This window comes from Seriola dumerili, unplaced genomic scaffold (genome assembly GCF_002260705.1).
Source record: "Seriola dumerili isolate Sdu_G_001 unplaced genomic scaffold, Sdu_1.0 BDQW01000169.1, whole genome shotgun sequence".
NCBI lineage: Eukaryota > Metazoa > Chordata > Actinopteri > Carangiformes > Carangidae > Seriola > Seriola dumerili.
Window position 1 is genome coordinate 3,924,378 of NW_019174424.1, and position 22,611 is coordinate 3,946,988.

At 40.9% G+C, this 22,611-nt stretch overlaps 3 protein-coding genes across 4 annotated transcripts; all 3 read right to left on the bottom strand.

The window, feature by feature from the left end:
• Nucleotides 1–21: 21 nt before the first annotated feature.
• LOC111227296 (transcription factor MafG) lies at nt 22–15,297 on the bottom strand. 2 transcript variants are annotated; one of them, XM_022752723.1, is made up of 3 exons: nt 15,176–15,297; nt 4,570–4,642; nt 22–4,493 (listed from the first exon to the last, which is right to left on the bottom strand). In XM_022752723.1, exons 2-3 carry the CDS (start codon nt 4,603–4,605, stop codon nt 4,041–4,043), a joined length of 489 nt encoding a protein of 162 aa, XP_022608444.1. In that variant the 5' UTR covers nt 4,606–4,642; nt 15,176–15,297; the 3' UTR covers nt 22–4,040. The 2 variants fall into 2 exon arrangements, with proteins under 2 accessions (XP_022608444.1, XP_022608445.1); XM_022752724.1 differs by lacking the exon at nt 15,176–15,297 and adding an exon at nt 14,428–14,604.
• Nucleotides 15,298–15,542: 245 nt separating this feature from the next.
• Nucleotides 15,543–20,047, bottom strand: LOC111227077 (pyrroline-5-carboxylate reductase 1, mitochondrial-like). The gene is made up of 8 exons (XM_022752462.1): nt 19,923–20,047; nt 19,609–19,680; nt 19,422–19,492; nt 19,133–19,312; nt 17,928–18,149; nt 17,732–17,824; nt 17,119–17,282; nt 15,543–16,821 (listed from the first exon to the last, which is right to left on the bottom strand). Exons 2-8 carry the CDS (start codon nt 19,673–19,675, stop codon nt 16,653–16,655), a joined length of 966 nt encoding a protein of 321 aa, XP_022608183.1. The 5' UTR covers nt 19,676–19,680; nt 19,923–20,047; the 3' UTR covers nt 15,543–16,652.
• An 893-nt stretch (nt 20,048–20,940) lies between these two features.
• On the bottom strand, nt 20,941–22,611 carry LOC111227207 (myeloid-associated differentiation marker-like protein 2). Its single transcript, XM_022752639.1, has one exon. The coding sequence runs from the start codon at nt 22,510–22,512 to the stop codon at nt 21,601–21,603; it is 912 nt and encodes a 303-aa protein (XP_022608360.1). The 5' UTR covers nt 22,513–22,611; the 3' UTR covers nt 20,941–21,600.

The window sequence follows — 22,611 nt, forward strand, 5'->3', positions numbered from 1 at the left end:
AGCAGTGCTTAAAATCCTTTTTCAAAACATTTTATTGGTCTTATAGAAAATAAAGTAAGCTGTATCAACAAACATACAATATATACATCAATAACTTAGACACCTCAGAGAATCACGTTTAAATCCACAGTTGTTACTGTATATATGAATACATAGTACTTATCTACAGATTGCAAAAAGTACAATAATTTAATTTATAAATAGTTACAATTAACTATTGTCTGTTTTCATACAAAGTACTGCAATATTTTATTACAACCCATACAGAAAAATAACAAAACAGATTATTAACTTTGTATTACTCGCTTTAGTCAGATTTTTATAACTTTGAAACACAGACCCACTCCATGGAGTAAGAGGAAAAAACCTGCACAGTCAACAGTTTACAAAGCATAATTTCATGAAAAAAGCCAATGTCTTGAGAGCTATTAAAATCAACTGCCACACAAGTGCTGTTATTTATCCTCTCTAACATGTTGCTTGTAAAAAAACAAAACAAAAAACAAACAAAAAAGCCATAACCAATTAAAAATTAAATCTGCAGAACAAATTACAGTGTTAAGATCAATTCCAAAACACACACTCAACACGAAATGAGAACAGAAATGCTGTGGATGGTGCTACAGCAAACAACGAGCATTAATGACTGGTGTAGCAGCAGAGGAACCTTACTCATACAAACACACACACACAAACGCACACCCAGGCATACTTAAGAAAAAAAAAAAAAGATATTGCAAGTGGCCCTTGTGTCAGAATCTATTGTAGCATCCATTTCACTCAGTGCACGAAACTGAACATACTGTATATATTATAGCAATGTCTTTCATTCAGATATCCAAGTCCAATTTATGGATCTGCAATTCAGCTAATTTAAGACCAGAGTAATTAGGGAGTAAGGCTTGAGTGCAACTGTTAAATGATTCCTTTAAAAAACACTGTACACTATTACAGTTTTAACATGTTAGCTACTATAAACAAGGGCCAACTGCTATTCCATTTAGGGATGCCAAGTCAGAGGGCAAAATAAAAAACACATTTTACAAAAAAGAAAAATCTACAAAAAAAAAAAAAAAAAACTACAAAACAGCAAAGATTATTAAATAACAGACCATAGTCACTTTGACAATATTGATTACTCTTACATCTACTCTTTCACACCTTTCCACTGAGTTGCATATTAAGGGTCACTTTTTCACAATGGTCATTAATACCTACTGTAGCTACATACTATACACCTGTATGTGTGAGAAAGAGGGAGTCGTCATCTCTAGCAGAGATTGAGAGATTGGTCAACGGTGCCACTTGAACACCTTAAAGACACTTGACACGAAAAAAGATTCACTCCACAAGACTGCCACAGCAATAAGGACGCCAACATCAATACTGGGCTATGTCAAGAGTCAGATATATATTTTTCCCACAGTTAACCAGTCAATGTAGATAGCTAAGCATGTTGACAAAGTGAGGATAGCATACTTGCACACAGACAGTATAACCAGCACCCAGGTCTCTGGCATGGAGTTTTGCTGAGGCGTAGTTTTGAGAGTGACTGTAGATTAACACCTTGCCGACACTATAAGACGTTCTGACCAGCAGGAGTGAGAGTGAGATCTGGATGAAGTGCATTCTGTTAATGTCATTACACAACTACTTTCACCTTGAGGTGTAAAACTGCTTCACTGTTAAATTCCTTTTAGAGGACCAGGAGAGTGATGCGACACTTGGCACAGAAGGAGCGCTGCTGGCAGCTGCTGTTGATTGTAATTCTACGTGGTCGTGCTGTGTCTCTTTCTGAGTGTGGATTGAAGCCCTTTATGACATGCTTATTATAAAAAGAAAAGAAAAAGAAAATGAACAGAGCTGCCATCCCTGCTTCCCTGCTTCTCATCTAGAATGGTTTGTTCATTTTTAGAGTGACCTGTTTTGTCCTGAGCAAAACAAGCAGGAGCTTAGTGCATACAAACCCTCAGCCAAACTCTACCTCTTTTAATCTGACAATCCGAAGACCAGTGGGTAAATTCAATACACAAGCGATGCTGCGCCATTTGGCGGTTATCCTTTAAGTTCATTGATGCAATTTTATTGTTATAGTCTTGAGAAACTGCAGGGTTTCTCATTAAGATTTGGAGGGAAAAAAACATCTACAACTAAACTATAAAACTATGTGTTAGCTTCACATTTCTTTTAGTCTGTGAAAAGCTGAATTTGAGGGGCTATTCATTCTATTCCTGCCATCTCACTCAGACCAATTACATGGCTGAAGTGAATACAATAATGAAATCTCTCCATTAATGAAGTCGTTTACTTTCAGGTTGCGGAGGATGTATTCAGAGGGCATCCAGCACCAGGTGCAACCAATATTCCGATTCTGTGATGACAGTATCACTTTAAGCTTCAGGTGAAAGCCTTTCAATTCATGTCCACTAATGCCATTTCACCCAATTCTGTCTTACATGGGTCAATGTGGTAAACTCTTAATGACAATATGATTTGTAACTAACACCGAGGAAGCAGAGGATATCACAGATGCCAATACGCACAAAGACAATTGACCTTGTTTACACCACCTAGTTTAGCTCTACAGATTTGTTTTAAATAGCACAGCATTGACATCTATACAGTGAACGACACTGCCAACTTGTCACTTACACATCACATCACGCGCTACCCCACAGTACGCGCCTAGTCACTAGAAAAAGCTATCAGACTTCAATAGTAAGCCACTTTCGGTACAATTGCAAAAAAGATGTCACAGGATTTTTTTTAAGTTTTCTTTTTCTGTATTTCTATAAACAATGGAAGGTAATCTACCTAGTAATAAAAATCAAGAACCCAACATTAGACAAAGTTTTCTACACCTTAACAATTCAAACAGTAAAGCTTGTGTAAAGATTTTTTTTTTTTTGGAAATATCTGACGGCCCTGTCAACAAGTAATTACAAAAAATGCAATATATATCTTTTAAACAAAACAACTTGAACATATTTTCTCTATGAGCAAAAATTATGTTTCAAAATGTTTGTGGATTTCACTGTCCCCACAAAACATGAGGATATTTCTGTAATAACATTCAGATTTTCAGATATTGTAGAAGAATCTTGTCATATTGGAATGGCACTCAGCTCTGGAACAATATCATTAAGAACTGCTGATCATTTTTAACGTTTCCACTTAACCATAAATATGCAAGACCTCTTTGTATTTTCAGTGCATACATATATTATTGCATCTACCAGTCATATTGATAATGACAAGTTCATTAAAGCCTGTCACAGATGCATAAACAGAAATGAATGCTAGATTTGGGAGCATTATTTCATGCTTATATTCTTGACAGACGACCAACAAAATCACAAATTGGACTAATTTACTAGTTTTGGGTTAGTCAGGCTGTTTTGAAGACATCTGTAGCATTCACACCAAAAGTTTGTGACCATTTGTTATTTTACCTAATTTAAGTCAGTGCATAATAACAAGCAAAAGGGTTCTAAGTGAGATATGTGCTGGCTCTTTTTTCAGTTTATGTTGGGTAATAGGCCAGGAGTAAGCCTTTTTGTTATTTCACTAAGTGTGACAAGTTGTGAGACTCTACAAATTCCAATTCTCAGGACGGAAAAGTCTTAAGAGCTCAGTCTTAAAGTAAACACACACATCATATACAGTACCTCATCAAAAATCAACAAGCTATTAACAGTCTGAATTTGATGCCACTTTGCATTTTTTCCACCCAATATTGCCTTGTTGAATTTACAGTTCACTTTTTAAATGAAATGTTTCAGTATTGCCAATATTTCACCATTCACTAATAACCAACTGATATCCTAAAATATACAATTTGATTGCATCATCCTAAAGCACAACATGTCTGTTGACGAGTGCAGACTGCTGAGTTGTACTTTCAGAGTGATAATGGGAAGCATATTGTTAGTGTTAGTGCCAAGGGGTAAAACTGAGAACTTACACAGGTAATCCTGTGCCATGTTACAATGCACTGACTAGTTAAGTCTTGAAAATCTTCCTCCCGCCCCTTTCTGCTACTACGACCTAGCCTCCGTTTTGGATTTGACGATGGTGATGACGCTGGTGGCGGCTACTTTACCAGGGATGAGGGGCCCTATGACGGAGGCCATAGGTCCCCTGGCTGCGGTGACGGGGTTACGGGCCACAGTCCTGGCAAAGCTCTGCAGGGCCTCATACTTTGAACGCAGAGCATCCAGCTCCACCTTCATGCTGGCATTCTCCGTGGCCAGCTTGTCCACTTCCTGCTGCAGCTGAGCCTTTTGCTTCTCCAGCTCCTCTTTCTGGGTGACACGCTTCACCCGGCAGCTGGCAGCGTAGCCCCGGTTCTTCAGGGTACGCCGCCGCTGTTTCAGCTGCAGGATTTCTTCCTTCGACAGCCCCCGTAGATGCTGGTTCAGCTCCCGCACCGACATGGTCACCAGCTCGTCATCTGTCAGGCTGGTGCCATTTTCCCCTGGCTCCCGCTTCACCTGCGAATGGGGTTAGTTAGTGTTGGTTGTTTCGTTAATATATAAAATTATTCACACTTAGTTCTGTGTCATTTACCTTCAAGGCCTTGTTTCCCTTGTTTGTGGTAGTCATGCCACGAGAGCCGCGTCCACCTGTACTGCTGGTTGGTCTGTAGGTAAGAAAACTCACCATCAGTATAAAACAATAGCACCAAAAATTTTCTATGAAATACACAAAAATGTATTTTCTGGCAAATAAGCTACAGCATAACTAAGTCCTTGAAATTCAAAAAGGCACAAAGTGGGTCAAGGTCTTCAGACTTCCTTGTAAGTGATGCCAAGTCTGCTCAGTGAATGGTACCTGAACTACTACTGCAGCTGTCACTATGAACAGATAACTTAGTGGTACGCACTTCCCCCTCCAATACTAGTCAGTTTGAGTAGGACCAGGCAATGCAGTTGAATGGGAAGTGCCTTGAAAGATCTCTAACTTGAATCCTGCACTGCATTTAAACAGCAATGTGGTGAGTCACGAGGAGAATGACATTTAGTTGGCTGGCAGCAATTCCTTACAATTTCCTAGAAAACAAAACTCTAGAGAAGTCACTTCTATTAAGTGCAGCCTTTCAGAGCAGAACCAGACAAACACATGAACTGACTGAAAAGACTCAAGCCTTTCTGCTGCACTTACAACCTTAGCTAAAATACATTAACATAGGGACACAGGGCAGTCTTTCATGTACTATACGAGCTATCCAGTCTAGACAGTGACACCTGTCTAGATTTGGCCAGTGTGAGACTATAATCCCATAAATCAATGAAAAAAGGGATCTGCTGTAACCACTGCAGAGCCCCAACTACTCCAGAATAACAGCACTGCACTGCAGTTTATTCTGTCATGTCAGTACTGAGGGAACACCAAGAGAAGCTGTGCAGGCAGGAAATCTAACCTACTGGTGTTAAGACAGACAGAAGGTTGGGTGCCTTTCACCATGTGAGCTCTGTCACCAGATAAGCGCACACACACACACACACACACACACACACACACACACACACACGCCCCTGGGTGCTTTACAGTACACACCGTAAATGCTGTGTCAGCGACACAGGCACCCACCACAGTCAGCCCAGCCAGCACATTGCCTCGGTAAGCTGATTTACACAGCCCAGCAGTGTGTGTTTGTACTGAGCACATAAACAAATGCATGTGGGCTCTTACAACTTTTTAGCATCAAAACAGGGAACAAAAGATTCCTAAGAAAAGAAATCCCAAAAGGAACTATTGTCTGTGTGGGCATGTGTTTGTAGCCTACACGCCCACTAAGCTTGTCATCATGCATATGTGTGATGTGTGCAGAGAAGCTCAGTGAGGGAAGGAAAGGGGAGGAAACACATGAGTCGTAGCTCTGAAGTGCACTAAGATGGCCAGGATATTTCCATGGCAACAAAAGGGTGCTACAGGTGAACCGGTCACCTGAGCCAAACAGGGAGAGACAGACGCTTGTTAAAAATGACCTGAATACGACACTATCACACGGGCTGGGGACATAACATGAGGTCAGATTGTGACTTGCATTCTTGATGCTTTCACTTCAAAAAGTCCTCTGGCTCCTCACAAAACAGCAATGTTTCTCTGTGCTGCAGATACCCATATAAAAAGCTTTTCACAATCTGCGGAGGACTTTTTAAATGTGATACTTTCATCCCTGTTGGGCCGGCTATGAATAGCTGACTGATAGTAACACCTACCTTTCACCGGCCTTTGTGGTGACTCATTTCCAGTAAGCATTTGGACCACAGATGCAAAACATAATGGGATAATGGTCTGCCTGATGATGCACAGATAATGGACAAATAGACAGGAAAGTACTCCACTAATAGCTACTGGGATGAGAGTAGAAAAAAGGCTGCATCTTCCAAATTTCATATTAAGCCTATCATTTCCCCCTCAGCAGCTTAGACCCAACATTGTTCAAAAACCAGTTGGATTCTTGAATGTGCCGAGAGATGGCACATTGTCCAGGTTGAGGAGGCATATTCTGTCACACAGCTGTGTAGGGTAACATAGTAGGCATGGCTTGGCACGCTGAAAGCTTACCATATGACACTGTGGAAGGACTGCGCCCAGGCTGCAACCCTCCAGCACAGGCTGCTGCCAACAGAAGGCTACCAATGACAGGGCATGGCAGCACAACACAGACAAGGTCCAACGCACAGCTGCTGCCTTCCACTACCAGGCATGTCATACCTCACAGAGACAAAGAGGCATGTGCACATAAACACACAGAGGGGTTGAAGACAGGAAAACACACCTATAATTTTCAAAAAAAAGTGACAAGGGAAATTTCAGACTTGCTGCACTGATTTGATTGCAAAAGAATGCCCTTGCATTTGACAAGTTCGCCCTCTTCACAGTCACTATCGAGGACAGGAGACACCAGTGTCTTCATTGCACACAGGTATTACCTCCCATTAATGATTTCTTGATTTCTGTGTGTGCCTAGCAAAAGGAGCAGGAGGTGAAAGCTGCAGCTTGGAGCACAGGGCCAGTGACGGCAGGGAGCAGGCGTGGGGACACAGATGTCTTTTGTAGGTGCTTGCTGAATTTTTATGAATCGCCTGGAAGAACGCTGACAAATCAGAGCTGATTGCTTGTGGAGGAGAGACATCACACCCACAGGAAATAGAAAACGCTGAGTGTGGTCACCCAGAGAAAGGGAAGGAGGAGATGGTGAGAGAGACGGACAGAGAAAGAGAGAGGAAAAGAGAGGGTGAGAAGACAAGAAAGAGAGAGAGAGAGAGAGTGAGAGAGAGAGCGCAAACAGCCCTGTGAAAAATGCACGCTCGACATATTTAGAGGAGCTTGAGAAGAACAGGTTGAGAGAAAAAAAAAAAATACTGATCTCAGCAAGGACCAAAACCAAGGTGCCAATTAGGAAGTTGTGAAGTTCAACTAACACGATGAGAGCAACCCAGTCAACCTTCAAAAGCTGTCTGTGTTGATCTAAATCTATGGAGGGCAGCTCACGAAGGTGGGGTCGGCTTAGGTTGAGACTCAAGGGGGGGTGGGGGGGGCTCTGGTGGGATAAATGCTGATGTGACATGATAGGTCCGGCCTTGAGCCCGTGTCATGCTTTAATGATCGCATCCCCTCCGCAGGATCTCTCCAGGAGGGCTGCCAAGGATGGACACCATTAGCTAGGGGACCCTTTGTTGAGGGGGAACTGAAGCTACAGCATCCATGCACTGCATCCCCTGATGAATATTTATCACTGTCGTTGCCTGCCTAAGGTGGGGGTGGGAGACAGGGACGGGGGTGGGAGGCTGAATAAAGATGCTCAGGAGGTGATTCTTCAAGGATACATCCAAGGCTCTTCCATCAGCGGCTGTCTTAAAATGGCGGTAGGCTGGTGGGGGCGGCGCGGGGGGAGGGGGTGGATTTCTGGTACTGAAGGTGGCACGCATGGTGGTTGAGGGCTGCAGGGAGAGCCAGCTCCACTTGACAGCAGTGTAACAAGATTATCAGGGCCATAAGTGCAAACAAAAACCCCAGCAACCTGCCTCAGAATCCAGATTACGACAGCGTCTGCTCTCTGAATACTAAACATGGCTGGGGAGGACTAACGGGGTGCAAGCTTTACTGAGACATGACAGTGGATTGCATATCACGTAACTAATCACATGCACACCTATCCACACAGAGACAGATTACCAAAACCACACAAGCACATATAAATTTAACTTGTCATGATCAATTTTTGAAAAGAAGCGTCCGGGCACTTGGCACTGGCAGCTTGCTAATGAAGTGAATAAAACTAGACAGTGGAGGTGCATGCTGATTAAAGACTGTTTACAGGCAAGCACGGGCAGCATCCAACAACGGCAACTCAGTTCTGTGAACCTAAACAGCTGAATATCATCTCACACCAAAAGAAAAAAACATAATGTGGCGCATATTTTCTTATATGCCTAGTTTAAATCTCTTTCTTCTGCTATGACCAGACCAGCCTTGTAAAGAAGGTCTGTACAGCCTCAAGAAAAAGAGATAGGAGCTAAGGCCCAGATGTAGATTAGGCTTTGGTTGGCCTGGCATGGTTTAGCACCGCTTTCAACTCTTTGTTTTTGCAAAACCTGCACATCTTAGCCGATTAACGCAACACAAAAGAAGAGAGCTGGATGTGAAGTCAGTATGATCACCTATTCAGTTTCTCCGATCAATAATGTATGAGACTTGTAGTCTCCCACCCCATTATCATGGACTTTCCACAGGAAACAGAATGATGATAACCACAGAGATACCCAAAAGGACATGATGAGATGAGTGTGTGAAAAAATAAGGGGAATGTCAGCACTTTCTCATTACGCTTTGGCTCATTAATTTCTGCTCTGTGCTTATTTGTTGTCCTGTCCACTTGCTCTTTCAGGGTTGAGATGCTTAATGCAGCCAGCCAACATGTTCACCCTGTATGCCATAAATAGTCATTCTCAACACTTCATGCCTGATCAGAGCCACTACTTTTACTCCCTCCCTTCTAATTCAGAGTTGAAAAGATCGCCTAGATATTCAGATCTAATCATTCCTCCCTTCAGCTGAGTGAAGTCAATTATCAAGCAAGCTCCATGTGTCGGGCGCCATTTAACTGCAAATTAAAAATCAGACTCCTCTGATAGCTCTGGAAGAGTTACTGGAAGACTGGTGTAAACTTGTGTATGGAGACAACAGTGTGCGAGCGTGTCTGTGGGAGAGAAAGGTACGATGGGAAGAGGGGAGGGAAGCTATTAACTACTAAGTATTCAGAGCGTGAAATAAGAGTGACAAAAAAGGGGGAGAGGGGAAATCATTCAGCAGCTTTCAGAGGGAAATGTGACACGCTTGCAGTAGAGGGGAAATACTAAGCCAATACTTTTGACCAGTAGAGGTTTAGGGCAATATTAAAATAGCAAGTAACCAAATTGATATCACAACCTTTTCAAAGAACTGACTCTTAAAATAAATACAGTATGACTCTAATTAAATGGTTGTTGGCAACAGTCTTTTCATCATCCTGATTTCACTCTGGTCTGCAGATGTATTCAGGCTACATGAATAGACAGATGCTGAATATAATGAAACACGCTATAATCAACATTTCTGGGAATCAGTAAAGAAAAAGATGAAGTTCTGAAACAAAATTTGGGATTGATGTTTTAGGATTTTTTTTTTTTTTAGGATTTAGATACTTGCTGCATTAGTTTTTCCACAAATCGTAAATGACAATTTGAAAAAGACTGAATTGCTGCCTGCTGCATAATAAAACTCGGGAACATTTCATAGGTGCTTGGGATTAGACTCTCACCTTATTTGTTAGCACCTAAACCAGGACAGGTATCTTAGGTAGCCTACATATTTCTAATTTTACAAAGCGCTGAATTCTAACTAGACCAGAATCAACATGATACAATACACAGTCTTAAAAAAAATAATTTTAAAATTATAATTGACAATGCCTCACACCTGACTTGTTTATACAATGTAGTATAACAATTATTTTGATGCCTTCATTAATTAAGATCATTTATTTAAAATTGTATTTAGCAATTTTGGAAAGATGAAACAATTATAATAGCGGTATTTTAATAGGTACCATCACTCCTGACCTAAGATTACACTAGCCTTTCAGGATGAAGACAAATGATATTAGGCTAATAATTAATTATCCTCTTTAATTAAAATAATTAAATACTACCAAGATATTAACCAATATTTGCTCCATTTTATAATCAGTCTAAAAGATTCAAGTATTTCTAACTGGACAAACAGTGGGTGATGAAAACAGAGAACATTAAAAACTTTTAAATATTGTGGAACTTTGTGTAGTTTCCTGATGTAAATTTTTCTGTGTTTATTTACATACAAAACTAACGCTGCTTATGTGTCACAATTTAAAAATAATTACCATAAAATGATGCACTCTAATAGACACTGGCTCTGAAAAAAGCCCCATATGGAAGCTAGTAGGTTATACCATGCAGAAGAGCATGTGGCACATTTATGTCTGAAATTTGCATCTAGTTCATGTGGTTTAAAGGGAAAAACATGAATCACTGCCCTCAAGGGATTTTATATTTTCTGAAGTCACTGATAATGTGAGGGATATTTAAAGGGACTTGGTTTGGACTGGTTTGCATTAACCAATGTTTCGATACATACAGAATCTATTTCTAAGCTTGATAGCTGCTGTTTACTCTTGGAGCTGCTCTGTTAGTATAAGCGGTGGGACAAGAGAGGAGATTTCACTGGCCTTACACAGTATCCGCCTGGAGGACTTGATTAAACAGGAAGAGAACAGCTCTTGATACTTCGGCCTTGCACTGGCAGAGGAAGTAAGGGTTGCAGACGACCCACACACTGGCAAAATATCCAGGAGCTTTACTACACTGGTTGCATACATATGAAATTCATATTGCATTGACCTAACAGCTACAACACAGCCTTTGCAGCACAAAAGGCTAAACTACAGCAGTTCAATACATTTTAACGCAATTTAAAAATGATATTGAAATAAATCACATCTGTGATTACTACCACTGAACAGCTATGATTTTGAGGTGGATTCTCTTCAATTGAAAACACCCCTGAGTGATAAGGCCATCAAATAAACACAGCTTGGCAGCATCACCAAATAAAAAAAGCAAGAAAATAAATTTATCATCTAATTTTTTCCTGTGGAGTGCTTTGATTCAAATGCAGTCAGTTAGCACAGTTAGCAGAGTTACCACCTGAAAGTAACAAAGATGCTAATTTCTATTAATAACACTGCCACCATTCAGTTCACATTATAGCAAGTGATTGATGATGTCTGCCTACAGGATATTTGATGGAGCCTCAGACTCAATATGATTGCCCCCCCCCCCCCCAAAAAAAAAATGCAATTAAATCACTCCAGAGTATAGTCTGAATTAATAATAATGCATTCAGTACCAATAATTTTAACGCAAGTCTACCTCAACTGACCATTGCAATGATCATCCCTCCTCCTGTTTTCTCACATATTTTAGTCTGAACTAAAGCTCAAAGTATTGGAATAAATTAAAAACTGAATAATATGTCATAGAAGGTATAAGTTTTGTTTGAAATTTTCTTTTTGTAAGAGTAAGGTTGCAGGTTTGATCCCTGCAGCAGGTTGTATGTCCATTCACATTGTGTTTAAATGTTCTATCTGTAAACTGAACTGCAACCTGCTCAGTCTGTGTTCGCCAGGAACTCAGCTAAATAAATATTGAATAAATATCTCAATGTTGCATTAAGCAATACAGACCAAGCAGGGAAGTTTTTAATGGTTTAATGTTTGTTGCTTTGCTTTTGTAAATAATATACATTTTTAAATATAAATAATATTTTGTGTAAATAAATACCTCACAGTTCTAACTAAATATTGTCATTTTGTTGAATGGTGCCAATAAAATGATTTTGACTAGATGGAGCAGGTAATAAAAATATTAATGCTGGATCCTGCTGCATGTATAGCATAATGTAACCAAGTAGAGTCCTAATTTAGTAGGCATTTATTTGAGAAACCCAAAAGACATTTTCAGAGAATATGTTAATTTGATCAGGAACCAATACAGACAGTACTCAGGCACAATCATCTGCCTAAGCTCCTCTCCAATGTGGGTTTATACACTGCTTATCACAGAACAAGGTCTCACTATCCTGAATCTCCTTAGAATATTTTAATCATATTGAGCCCAGAACATATCAGAACATAGGGACAACAGTCTAATTTTGTCTCCTAAAACTCTTGAAAATGTAATGAAACTGGATGTTTCTTCCCTGTGTGAGTCACTAGGTTCATTTTAACTTAGCATGTTACACAAGTATGGGTGTGGTTAAATCACTTGTTTTTAATGTCAGTTTACCACTGATGTGTCCTGCACATAAATCAGCCAGAGTAAAAGTAGGTTACATGAAAAACAGAAGCCAGTGAACGGCTCCACACTTACACTCGCAATGTTGTGTCCGATATTTGCTAATCTACATTATGAACACACAGAGGGCAGTAATGAACATGCCAAGTCTAACTCAAGCAGCAAACAGAAAAATCATCAAACACACTTGCTACTCTGTCTGGATGAAAGTATTACTTTGAGAAGTGGAGCGGGCATATCGCAATGCTAAGCAATCATAATCCGCACTACACTTGCAAGAGGTTTCATCACCAACACTCCCTCCCTATTGCAAAAAGGGGGGAAAAAAAACTATATTGATCTTTTTCTCCTTTCCTTCCAGGCATTCCCTTTTCCCCGTGCAGCTTAAGCAGCACTTTTGTGGACAAATCCCACATTTGTGTTCCTTTCTGGAGGCTGTTAATTGTCCTGAATAGGCTAACTACTCCCAAGGCACAGCTGTGTTGACCAAACAGAGGTGTTGGTGGCCAGACTGTACTCTATGCTGTGTAAAGTCTTGCCTCATGTTTCATCAACCTCACATATCCTCTTCCAGCCTCCACCACCTGCCCATTCTGAGCAATGCCACTGGATATGAGTTGTGCACTCGATTCACCTCTACAGTATCAAGCCTTATTTTATCTTCGCTACCTCAATGCAAGGGGTGATAAATCTCAGAGCTGATCTCCACCACTCCCTGCCTCCATCCACACACCATTGCCAGCCCCATCGGGCTCTTACATGGGCCCTCATCTGTTCTTGTTACCTGCAGAGAAAGGCAGAGATGGGCATTACGCTTCATTGCAAAGCCGAGCTTCTGATGTGGGGCTGGCCTGTCTGCTAAACACACTTCAATGCCCTGCTCCCATGAACAGGGATGATGAAATAAGTTGGATATCTGAGCAAGAATGGGCAACTTCTATCTGTTTAGCCCTGCCTATATATGCTCAACAGTTTCCAAGGTGACTTTTCAAATTGCACAGAGATTCTCCATGGGTAATTCATTACCTGCCCTCCATAAGCGTGCACTCTAATAGGCAGCAAATTTCATCATGTCACACACAGGGAAATAAGAGCATCTGCCAGCCCAAAATAAGAGAAAAGAAGTCTTTCACTGCATTAAATAATGTCACAAGAAAGCTGTTTCTCTGTAGTATTAAGTAACAAATATACAAGGCGTTCAAAGCAAGCCACACATATCAAAATACTTAAATCCTACACCAGCTTTTTATCTCAAATACTACCTAAATTAGGTGTTGTTTTCAACTTCCCATAATCCCATAATTACACATGACCCATTTTAAACAGCCACTCATTGCAGGATTCCATTATAACAACACAGGCATAATATATTGCTTATCATGCATTTTTCAAATGGATTTGACATCGCACTTGACACCCAAGCACTTAGTCTAAATGTACTCACACCCTGTTTGTTGATGTACATCATGACAGCACTGCAATAAAATGCACATTCTCAGCTGAATGTAGATGAGCCTATTGATAAATGCATGATGGTCATCACTTGATGCTCATGGCATGATGAGTGACTTGCACAACAGATCAGCACCATTTCGATCCATCTCCTCAATGACGGCGGCTTGGTGATAAACATCGACCCTTATCCACCGAGCAGACCTTTGTCCGGTGGTGCCATATTTCGGGGTGGATTGTGAGAACGTCTAAATACATCATTGTGATGATTCAGCATGATAAAAATACCGCTGCTTGTTGGTTGACTCTAGTAATAAAACAATACTGTGGTTAATTGCCTGAATGTGATATTAAAGCCAAGGACGGCGGGTTTGGTTTGGCACTGCCATTGTTACAATTTAACCAGTGGTTAAATGAATTGTCACTTCAGGTGAACCAATTCAATACGAAACGATGGTTTGGAAGCATTTCCTAAAAGATGAAATCTGTGCATGCATTTAAAGCTGCACAAAAGCTGCACAACACGATGCTCAGCCTTGACAATCACATTCATCTTTGACAGAAATGCCACGAGAAAAATGTTGCAACCAACCTGATCTCGCTAAACCGCTGCCTCGGCTTGCTCTTGCTCCTTTTCACAACGAGGTGATGAAGCAGCAGGTTTGAACGGCAAGAAGCGCATGAGTTGACAAACCACCAAGAAGCGCCGTGATATAATGGACACGAGACGCCCGGACAAACTGTTTGTCACAAAAGCAACCTAGTTACACAGTTCTGACATTCCACGACTCTTGTATCCAGCCTCTCAACGCCTGCTTGTGAAAGTGGCAAACAACTCCCCGCCTACAAAAACAAGCAAGCGAGGAAATCCCCGTGCTCAGCCTTCCTACTATAAATGTGGCAATAGAGCGATTCCTCTGTTGGGGAAATCACCGTTCACGCGCGAAACGCACTGCCTGCCGCGCTACACCAAAACCCAAAATCTGAATGACATGCTTTATTTGCGGCTCATGAGTGTGTACAAAAGATTAGCTGCCATCTCAGCATTGTAGGAGCCCAACCATTGTCAGCTCTCACCGACTACACAAGCACTTCCGGCACACGCTTTCAAAATAAACCCCTTATATGCGAGAACGTGCGCTAACCGCTTGAGTGATGCGGCCCCTCTTAGTTTGAAAACCATTTTTGCCATAAAGCAGATTGAACTTGACGACGGTAGATGCGAGAAGCTAGCTATGCTAAAGCTAGCGGCGGCCAGCTTGGTGGTGCTTGTCAGCGGCGAGGCGAAGGCATGCACACTCAGCATAACAACACCGACTCTGTTTGGTTTCCAGACCCACCTGACTTTAAAATGACGCTCTCTGAAGTTGTAGCCGTCAAGGTCCTCTACTTATAGCAACATGCGGGCAACCAAACATTAGAGGCACAGTTGAACCTTCGGTTTCACTGACAAACGCTCCCAAACGCCAGCTCGTGCTCTCCTTGTTGATTCCTTTCTCTTGTATCGAAGCCAGACGTCATCGTGTTTGGTCACGTGCCTTCATTCATGAAGGATCTTCTTTCCTCACAAGAGAGAAACATTATAACCAAAAACACATCACCCATTGTTATATTGCAGCTGCTGATACCTGTTGGGTGACTGGAAAACAGTGCTGCTGGCATTTACTGTATCTAATACCTGTTGGCACAAATAAATCACACCCATGGTATGCTTTAAAAAAAATATTTAATAAGGTTTTGAAAATATCCAGTTTTATTGTATGATAAAATATGACAGTTAACACATTTTAAGAGAATTCTAAGGAGTAAAATCTCCTATTGAACATAATTTTGAGACTGCATAAATACAAGTTAAACTGTAATATCATCTCCACAACAAGATGCACTTGGACTGCCTTATGTCCCACCACGATTTAATCAAAACAAAGTTTAACCTCAATAATATGCAAATATATGCTATAATGCACACCAATATCTAACCAAATAATCTATTCCATACATGGCACTTATGGTGCAAGTATGAAGTTTCTATTATGTACTGTTCCTGAGTTATCATGTTCAGAAGAAAAATCAGCTTCCTCCTAATTAAGTCAAATAGCTCATTAATTAGTAAAGATTTTCCATACCAACATGCTTGTCTTTTCATACTACATATTTGGTACCAGCTTAAACTTGTTAGCTTTAAGTGCTAAGGAGTTACAGCAATTTCTGGGAAATCAGTGCTTCTTCATAAATATGAAAATTTATGCAAGGTGCTCTGAAATCTAATCAGAGTATCTATTGCATATTGGCTACTTGTGGTCTGCAGAGTCACAGACACTAGCATGACAATATAATGCTATGTACACTGGTGGCATGACATAAAAAAACAATGGTCCAGAGCCTCACTGCACACCACTGACTGCATGGATAACTAGTAAACCTAATTTTTCCATTTACCATCAGAAAGGACCAAGTGAAATAACATTTAGAAAGCAATATAACAACCACAGATACCATACATTAACTGACTGGGGAAGTGATGTGATAGCACAGGAAGCAAACCTTGAATGGGTAGGTACCAATTAAGAATATAAAACATTACAGAGGGAAGACATTTCATTACAAAAATATTATATTACTCAATACTCATAGTTTTTCGTATTGTCAGGCACCATCCCAAATTCTGTTGATTTTTTTCTAGAAAGCAAATCACTTGGTTATCTTATGTTTCAATAATCATCTGCCTGGAGTGGTTTATTGACAGCCTACACTGCATCACCAGTGAAGTGACAAGTCACATTAAAGTGTGCAGTTTCTCTGCCTGACAAAAAATGATCAGTTCTTCTTAATCCTGGGTTTGCTGTTGTTAAACATACTGATCCCACCGGATCTGACTCCAACAGCTTCCGCGGTCACTCCTGGCTGCTGCAGCACTTTGTCCAGAGTTGTTTTCTTTATGGCAGCTGGGGAGATCCTCTCTTGGTCAGCCAAAAATTGAAGTTCCCTTTTAAGAAAAGGTCAGGAACACAGAAGCATTTACAAAGCAGCATGCAATATACATATTTAGCACAACAAAGTATAGTAGCATAATACTAATCTTATCATTAGGTAATTAGTAAGCAGAGGATATAATTAAAATTATTTGCACATGGCTCCATCTACCGTCTGAATTACAAACTTAAAAAAAAACAAAAAAACAAATCAGCCTCAGACAATTAACTTAAAAGCATTTCTTGAATCCATATGACAGGGAATATGATTTGTTAGTTTGTTTGTCTTGCATTTTTTCTTATCAACATACCTAGTCCTAACACAGGAGGCCTCCACAGCATTAATCAGGAGGCTGCGGAAGCCACCACTCTCCATAACATGCAGGGCATGGATGGTGGCGCCCCCTGGTGAACACACATTGTCCTTGAGTTGCCCAGGGTGCTGCTCTGAGTCCAAGAGCATTCGAGCTGCTCCCTTAGAAGAAACACAAAGTGATATCCACATCAGTCCAGCACAACTCTGATCACGTCATAAACAACCTGTTTTTATCAGATGCCACATTGGAGCTAGTTTTGTTTTCACCTTTTGAGTCTCTTTGTGTGTATCATCATGGCAAATGGGGTCATGTAGACACCTACTGAAGCGAGAACTACCAAGAAGTCAGTTTTGAGTACTTTAGCTGTTGTTTATATGTCTGTGGATAGATTTTTCCAATGCACAAAACTTAACAGCTGTTTTGTTGTTGTTAATAATTGAGCCGTCAACATGATGGTGGACATCAAAGCTGGTGTGATGTCACTGCGAGAATATCTCTCACTTTTTTTTTTCTCATCCAGATACGGTTTATTCAGACTGTGTCTAGAACAAACCAAAACAAGCTGCAATTCACATCTGGTAGAACAGAATTAGGATAAAGGCCATACCAGCAGGGCCTGGGCTCCGAGGCGTACAGCAAGTCTCCTGTTTAGGCCCATTTTCACTCCACCATCAGCAAGAGCATCTACAGCTGTGAACGCCTGCAAGGCCACAATCATCAAAATGAGGGAAAATAATCCAAAAGATGAATTTTTTGTTAAGGTAGTATTCCAAAACATGATAGATATGTTATAATTAACTCACATAAGCAGGACCACTACCACTGAGACCAGTAACAGCATCAATCAGGTCCTCTTCCACCTCAGTGCAGTATCCTACACTGGCCATCAGCTGCTCCAGAAGCTTTCCATCCTCCACCTCTGCATGGGTACCTGTGGCGTACACAGTGGCCCCTTCGCGCACCACCACTGGAGTGTTGGTCATGCAACGCATTACCTTTGGAGCAGAGCGATACTGCTGCAGCTTCTGCAACGGATAGCAATGCACTATTTCATGGACTGCCTTAAGAATACAGACAAAATTGGGCTCACTTGCAGTTATACCTTCAGAGGATAGGTTCACAAGTCTGGCCTAAACTATATAGTCAGATGCCCAGAATTCACTCTTTGTGTTTCCCTCGACAGTGTTTTGGTGTTTATTTGTGGAGGAATTGTAATACAAAGAATTTGCAGTAAACAGACTGTAACTTGTAGGGATCTTTTAACAGCCACGATGAAAAGTGGGAATACATGAGCATGTGAGTATTGTTTTAAGCCAGACTTGAAAAAACATGATGCCTATCCTTCAACTTGAACGAAGCTAATATGCATCAAAATTCATATAAAAATATACTAAGGGTTGAAGTTGCATCTGCTTTCGTGTGCCATTAATTTTTTTTTAGCATTTTGAAGATTAAACAATCTAACTTTATATATTCATAAGCTGCTAACCAATGTCATGTTACAACATGTGACTGTTTTGCCTGAGGGTCTGCTGAGATCAGACCATGAAAAATACAGAGAGAACCTTGTGTTAAAATTGTGCGGCAGTGTATTCCTAACAGCCAAGAAGCTGAACTTACTTACTAAAGACATGAATTTTACCAAAATTATTTATCATCCAGAGCTGGGAGATACATAACAATGTCATCAGGGATTTCAATTCTAATTATGTTGTGTTACACTACAGTTTAAACGTGTTTTGCTGGTTTTAAAGGCACTGTTCAGGATCCAATTTTCATTTCAATTTTACAGTGAAAAACAGCATCTACCTGCTGAACATCATATCCACATTTCTCAACTGAACATACCTCTAGGCTAGATACTATGCACACACTATTGTCTAATCCAAGATAATGCAAAATAATTAAGGACTGAGTTATTAAAAAGACATTTGACTATTCTTCCAGTTCAGCTATTAACTATTTCTATTCTGTAAATAATGTGGGAAGGCAGAGGGCTATGACTTGCCTTCTCTATGGAGCTGATGGTGACACCTGCCGCACAGGACACAATAAGGTGACGATCTTCGATGTCTGATCCAATCTCATCCAGTACAAAAGGAATGATGTGGGGCTTCACAGCAAGGAAGAGAACATCACTCTTGTTCACTGTCTCTTTGTTGCTGGTGGTGAAGTTCACACCCAATTTCTGTACAAATGACATGGGTTTCAGTATGTCACTGGACAGAAGTACACATGGGAATACATTATGTGCAAGCAAAGCAATTAATAATACCTATCCCTAATTGTCTACCCACCCGCAGTCCCTGCACTGTTGGGAGATCTGTATCTGGGGAACTGGCTGTGATTTTGTGGGTGGCAATCACGCCTTGAAGGATGAAAAAGTGTCCAGAAATCATTTCAGTGTGTGATTGCAATCAACATACATCAACACCATAAGTCAATTCTGAATAATACACACATGGGAAAGTATTATTCACTCACCTGCAGCTGAGAAGCCTCTCACCAGAGCGTGGGCCAGCTGACCCGCCCCTATGAAACCCACACTCATTCTACCTGTGTATGTGAAGAGTTGAAAACAGTTACTTTAGTAGGCATTAATGCATTTCATCTTAAAAAAGATACATGATTGGCTAAGTCTAAGAACGGATGTGCAGCTCGCAGCTTTTAGCTATGTTGTGCTACAGTTGTAAACAAACTCCAACTTCCTTATTAAGCGAAGCAACATTTCTAAACACACAAACACACAGCAGAAATAACAACTAACAGTGAATGTGTATGTAATGAAAAAAACTTACGAATATATCGAAGAGCCCCTAACTTCACCGAGTCACCGACTGATACAACAACCGTTCAACAAAAACACCTGAAGTTACAACACTGTCAACGTGGCCTGGGTTGGCTCGCGCTGTACCATACTGTACCTTGGGGAAATCTTTGACTGACAAGCGAGAAAGCCAATGAATTTGTACGTTTGGCTAACACGCAATACGTTTGACCAATCACTGCTGTCGGAACGATAACAGTGGGCTGGGTTATGTAAAGCCGAAAAGCCAGTTGCATCAGGTAATGCCGCGGGGTAGGTAAGTTGACGGTACTTTACTATCATCTACTGGTGAAAAGCTTGAAAGGCATGTTGAAGACAGTGTGGGAATGGAGACAGACATGTTATCCTGACCCAGAAAGCCAGTGGGAGGCAACGTGTAACCTAGTTAACAGATGTAAGTTGCCTGTGTTTTCTTTTATTTAATCAATGCTCCATATTTCTTGGTCTTGTTCATTTATGTCAGCCTCACACACTCGACATTGAAGCTGCTAAAATATTCACCAGTATGGTTGTAAAGCTTTGCTAATTATGTTTGGTAAAGCTTTGCTAACTAGGTTTGGTAAAGGGTATGGAAGGCCATGTGGCTGCCCTCATCCAGTCCACAAAACAGATAGAAGGCTTTTGAGATATAGTGTGTGCTAATTTGATTTAATCAAGCTATGAATCAAATGTACTTATTATTAACAATTAGCACAAACAATTTAAATTTTGATTTTGAACCTTAAAAGCCCATAAGAGTCTTCTGTCTTCTGACAGTTGAAAGCAAGGCTTCACATAGGCCTATCAGCTACCTCATGTAAATAAAAAGTAGAGTAATCAAAAAGAACAACACATAGACTGACATACATAGCCAACTATTTGATATTTTATTAAACATGGAACATGTCAGAAACAAATTAAGAAATATAACACTGCATAATTGTGCTTATCACAAATAATCATTTGATACTGTTGTCAAAATTTTGCCTTCAAAAAACTCATGTATTAGATACATTTAACATTCAGTGGATAACAGGAAAAGCCTAATAAACTCAAACTGTTGACATTACATGTATGAGGAATATAATATAAATTGGGAAAAAACAACAGCAAAATGGCTTTAAAGCCAAAACCAAAAGCTACATTCAGTGCATACTGTAGACTTAATACTATGCATCTCTATGAGAGGCATAGTATTTTTTATTTTTTTAAATACAATTAAATAAATTGCTTAGTCTTTGTAAGACTGAGGGTGTCTATCTGACATAGCACTGTTCTGATACTCTAATCACTATCACACACTTGCATAGGTCTGTCTTGTTTGAGACCACCAAAGGAACTTGGAGTGGAAGGTGCTGAGATGGACATGTTTCCCAGAGTTCTCTGTGGACAAAGTTGCTGAGATCAGCTCAACGGTGCACCTGGCATGCTCTCCCTGGTAGGTCCCTGCAGAACTGGAGAAAGGCCTGAAATACTGTAGTTTTGTTACCTAGCACAGAGGCCTAATACTAGAATAATAATGAATACTGATAATAAAAAATGTTACACATACATAACAATAAATTCATGGATTCAAGGGAATGACATCTTCACAGAGACCTGACTGTTGAGGGCATGTTGGATGTTCAGACCTTCTTTATTTGTCTCTGAGGCTGAGGGGGTAACATTTTTCAGACAGCAGAGCTGGAGACAAAGCGAATCCTCTGGGAGTAAACAAGATCAATAAAATATAAGATTAGGTTGACATTGGTGAAAACTGCCACCACCAGCTTACTGTCCCAGGGACATTCTCCACGTGGACAGTCCTCAGGACGAGTAGCGGTGCTGTATTTCTTATCAAAGCTGAAGATGGGCCAGATCAGTGCGGTACTGAGGTAGAGGATCACGGCAAAGAAGGTGTAGACAACTACAAATCGGTCAAAGGGGAACCGCAGGGCTGAGGTCCTTCCAGAAACAGTCAGAATGACCACTATCACAGTCACAGAGAAGCACAGGCTGTACACCACTACACAATACTGGGTAGCAATGTAGAGGTTGTACTCGCTGTCATTGGCCAGGGCCCCAAAAATGATGCAGGCCACAAAACCCTGGACCACCTTGAGTAGACCAGACACAGTGGCCATATAACCCACCACAGCCCCTGGTTTGGCTCGAGTTAGGAATACCTCAGCTCCGTAGGGGAAACAGCAGACACAGGAGCAGACAGTGACAGCAATGCGATAGATTTGAACCTCACAGCTTTCATCAGGGCACTCTGTCTGGAGGAAGTAAACAGGGTAGACCACAGATGCGGTGATGTACATTAGAGTTGCCAGCATTGCAAAGGCCACAGTGAAGTTATCCCAGGAAATGGGCATGCATGTGTGGAGCCGTGTAATGTCCAAGGTAAACACGACCAGTGTCACAGCAAAGCAGAAGCACCACACAAACATGCAGAAGGTTCCATAGGTGGCGCTGTAACCTGCACTGTGGGACACAAGGGCCATTATAGTGCAGCCAAGTAGCAGCTGGCACATTCGTGCTGCACCTAAAGGTGACAACACAGCATCTTTGTTGAGGTAGTGTCCTCCATGAGAATCCATGGTGTGTTTGTTGTCCCCCAGAAGCAGTTGTCTTTCTTGGTGGGCTTCTCAACGTCCTTTTCTCTGTCTTGGCGTCCTTGCGGCCTACTGTTCTCTTTC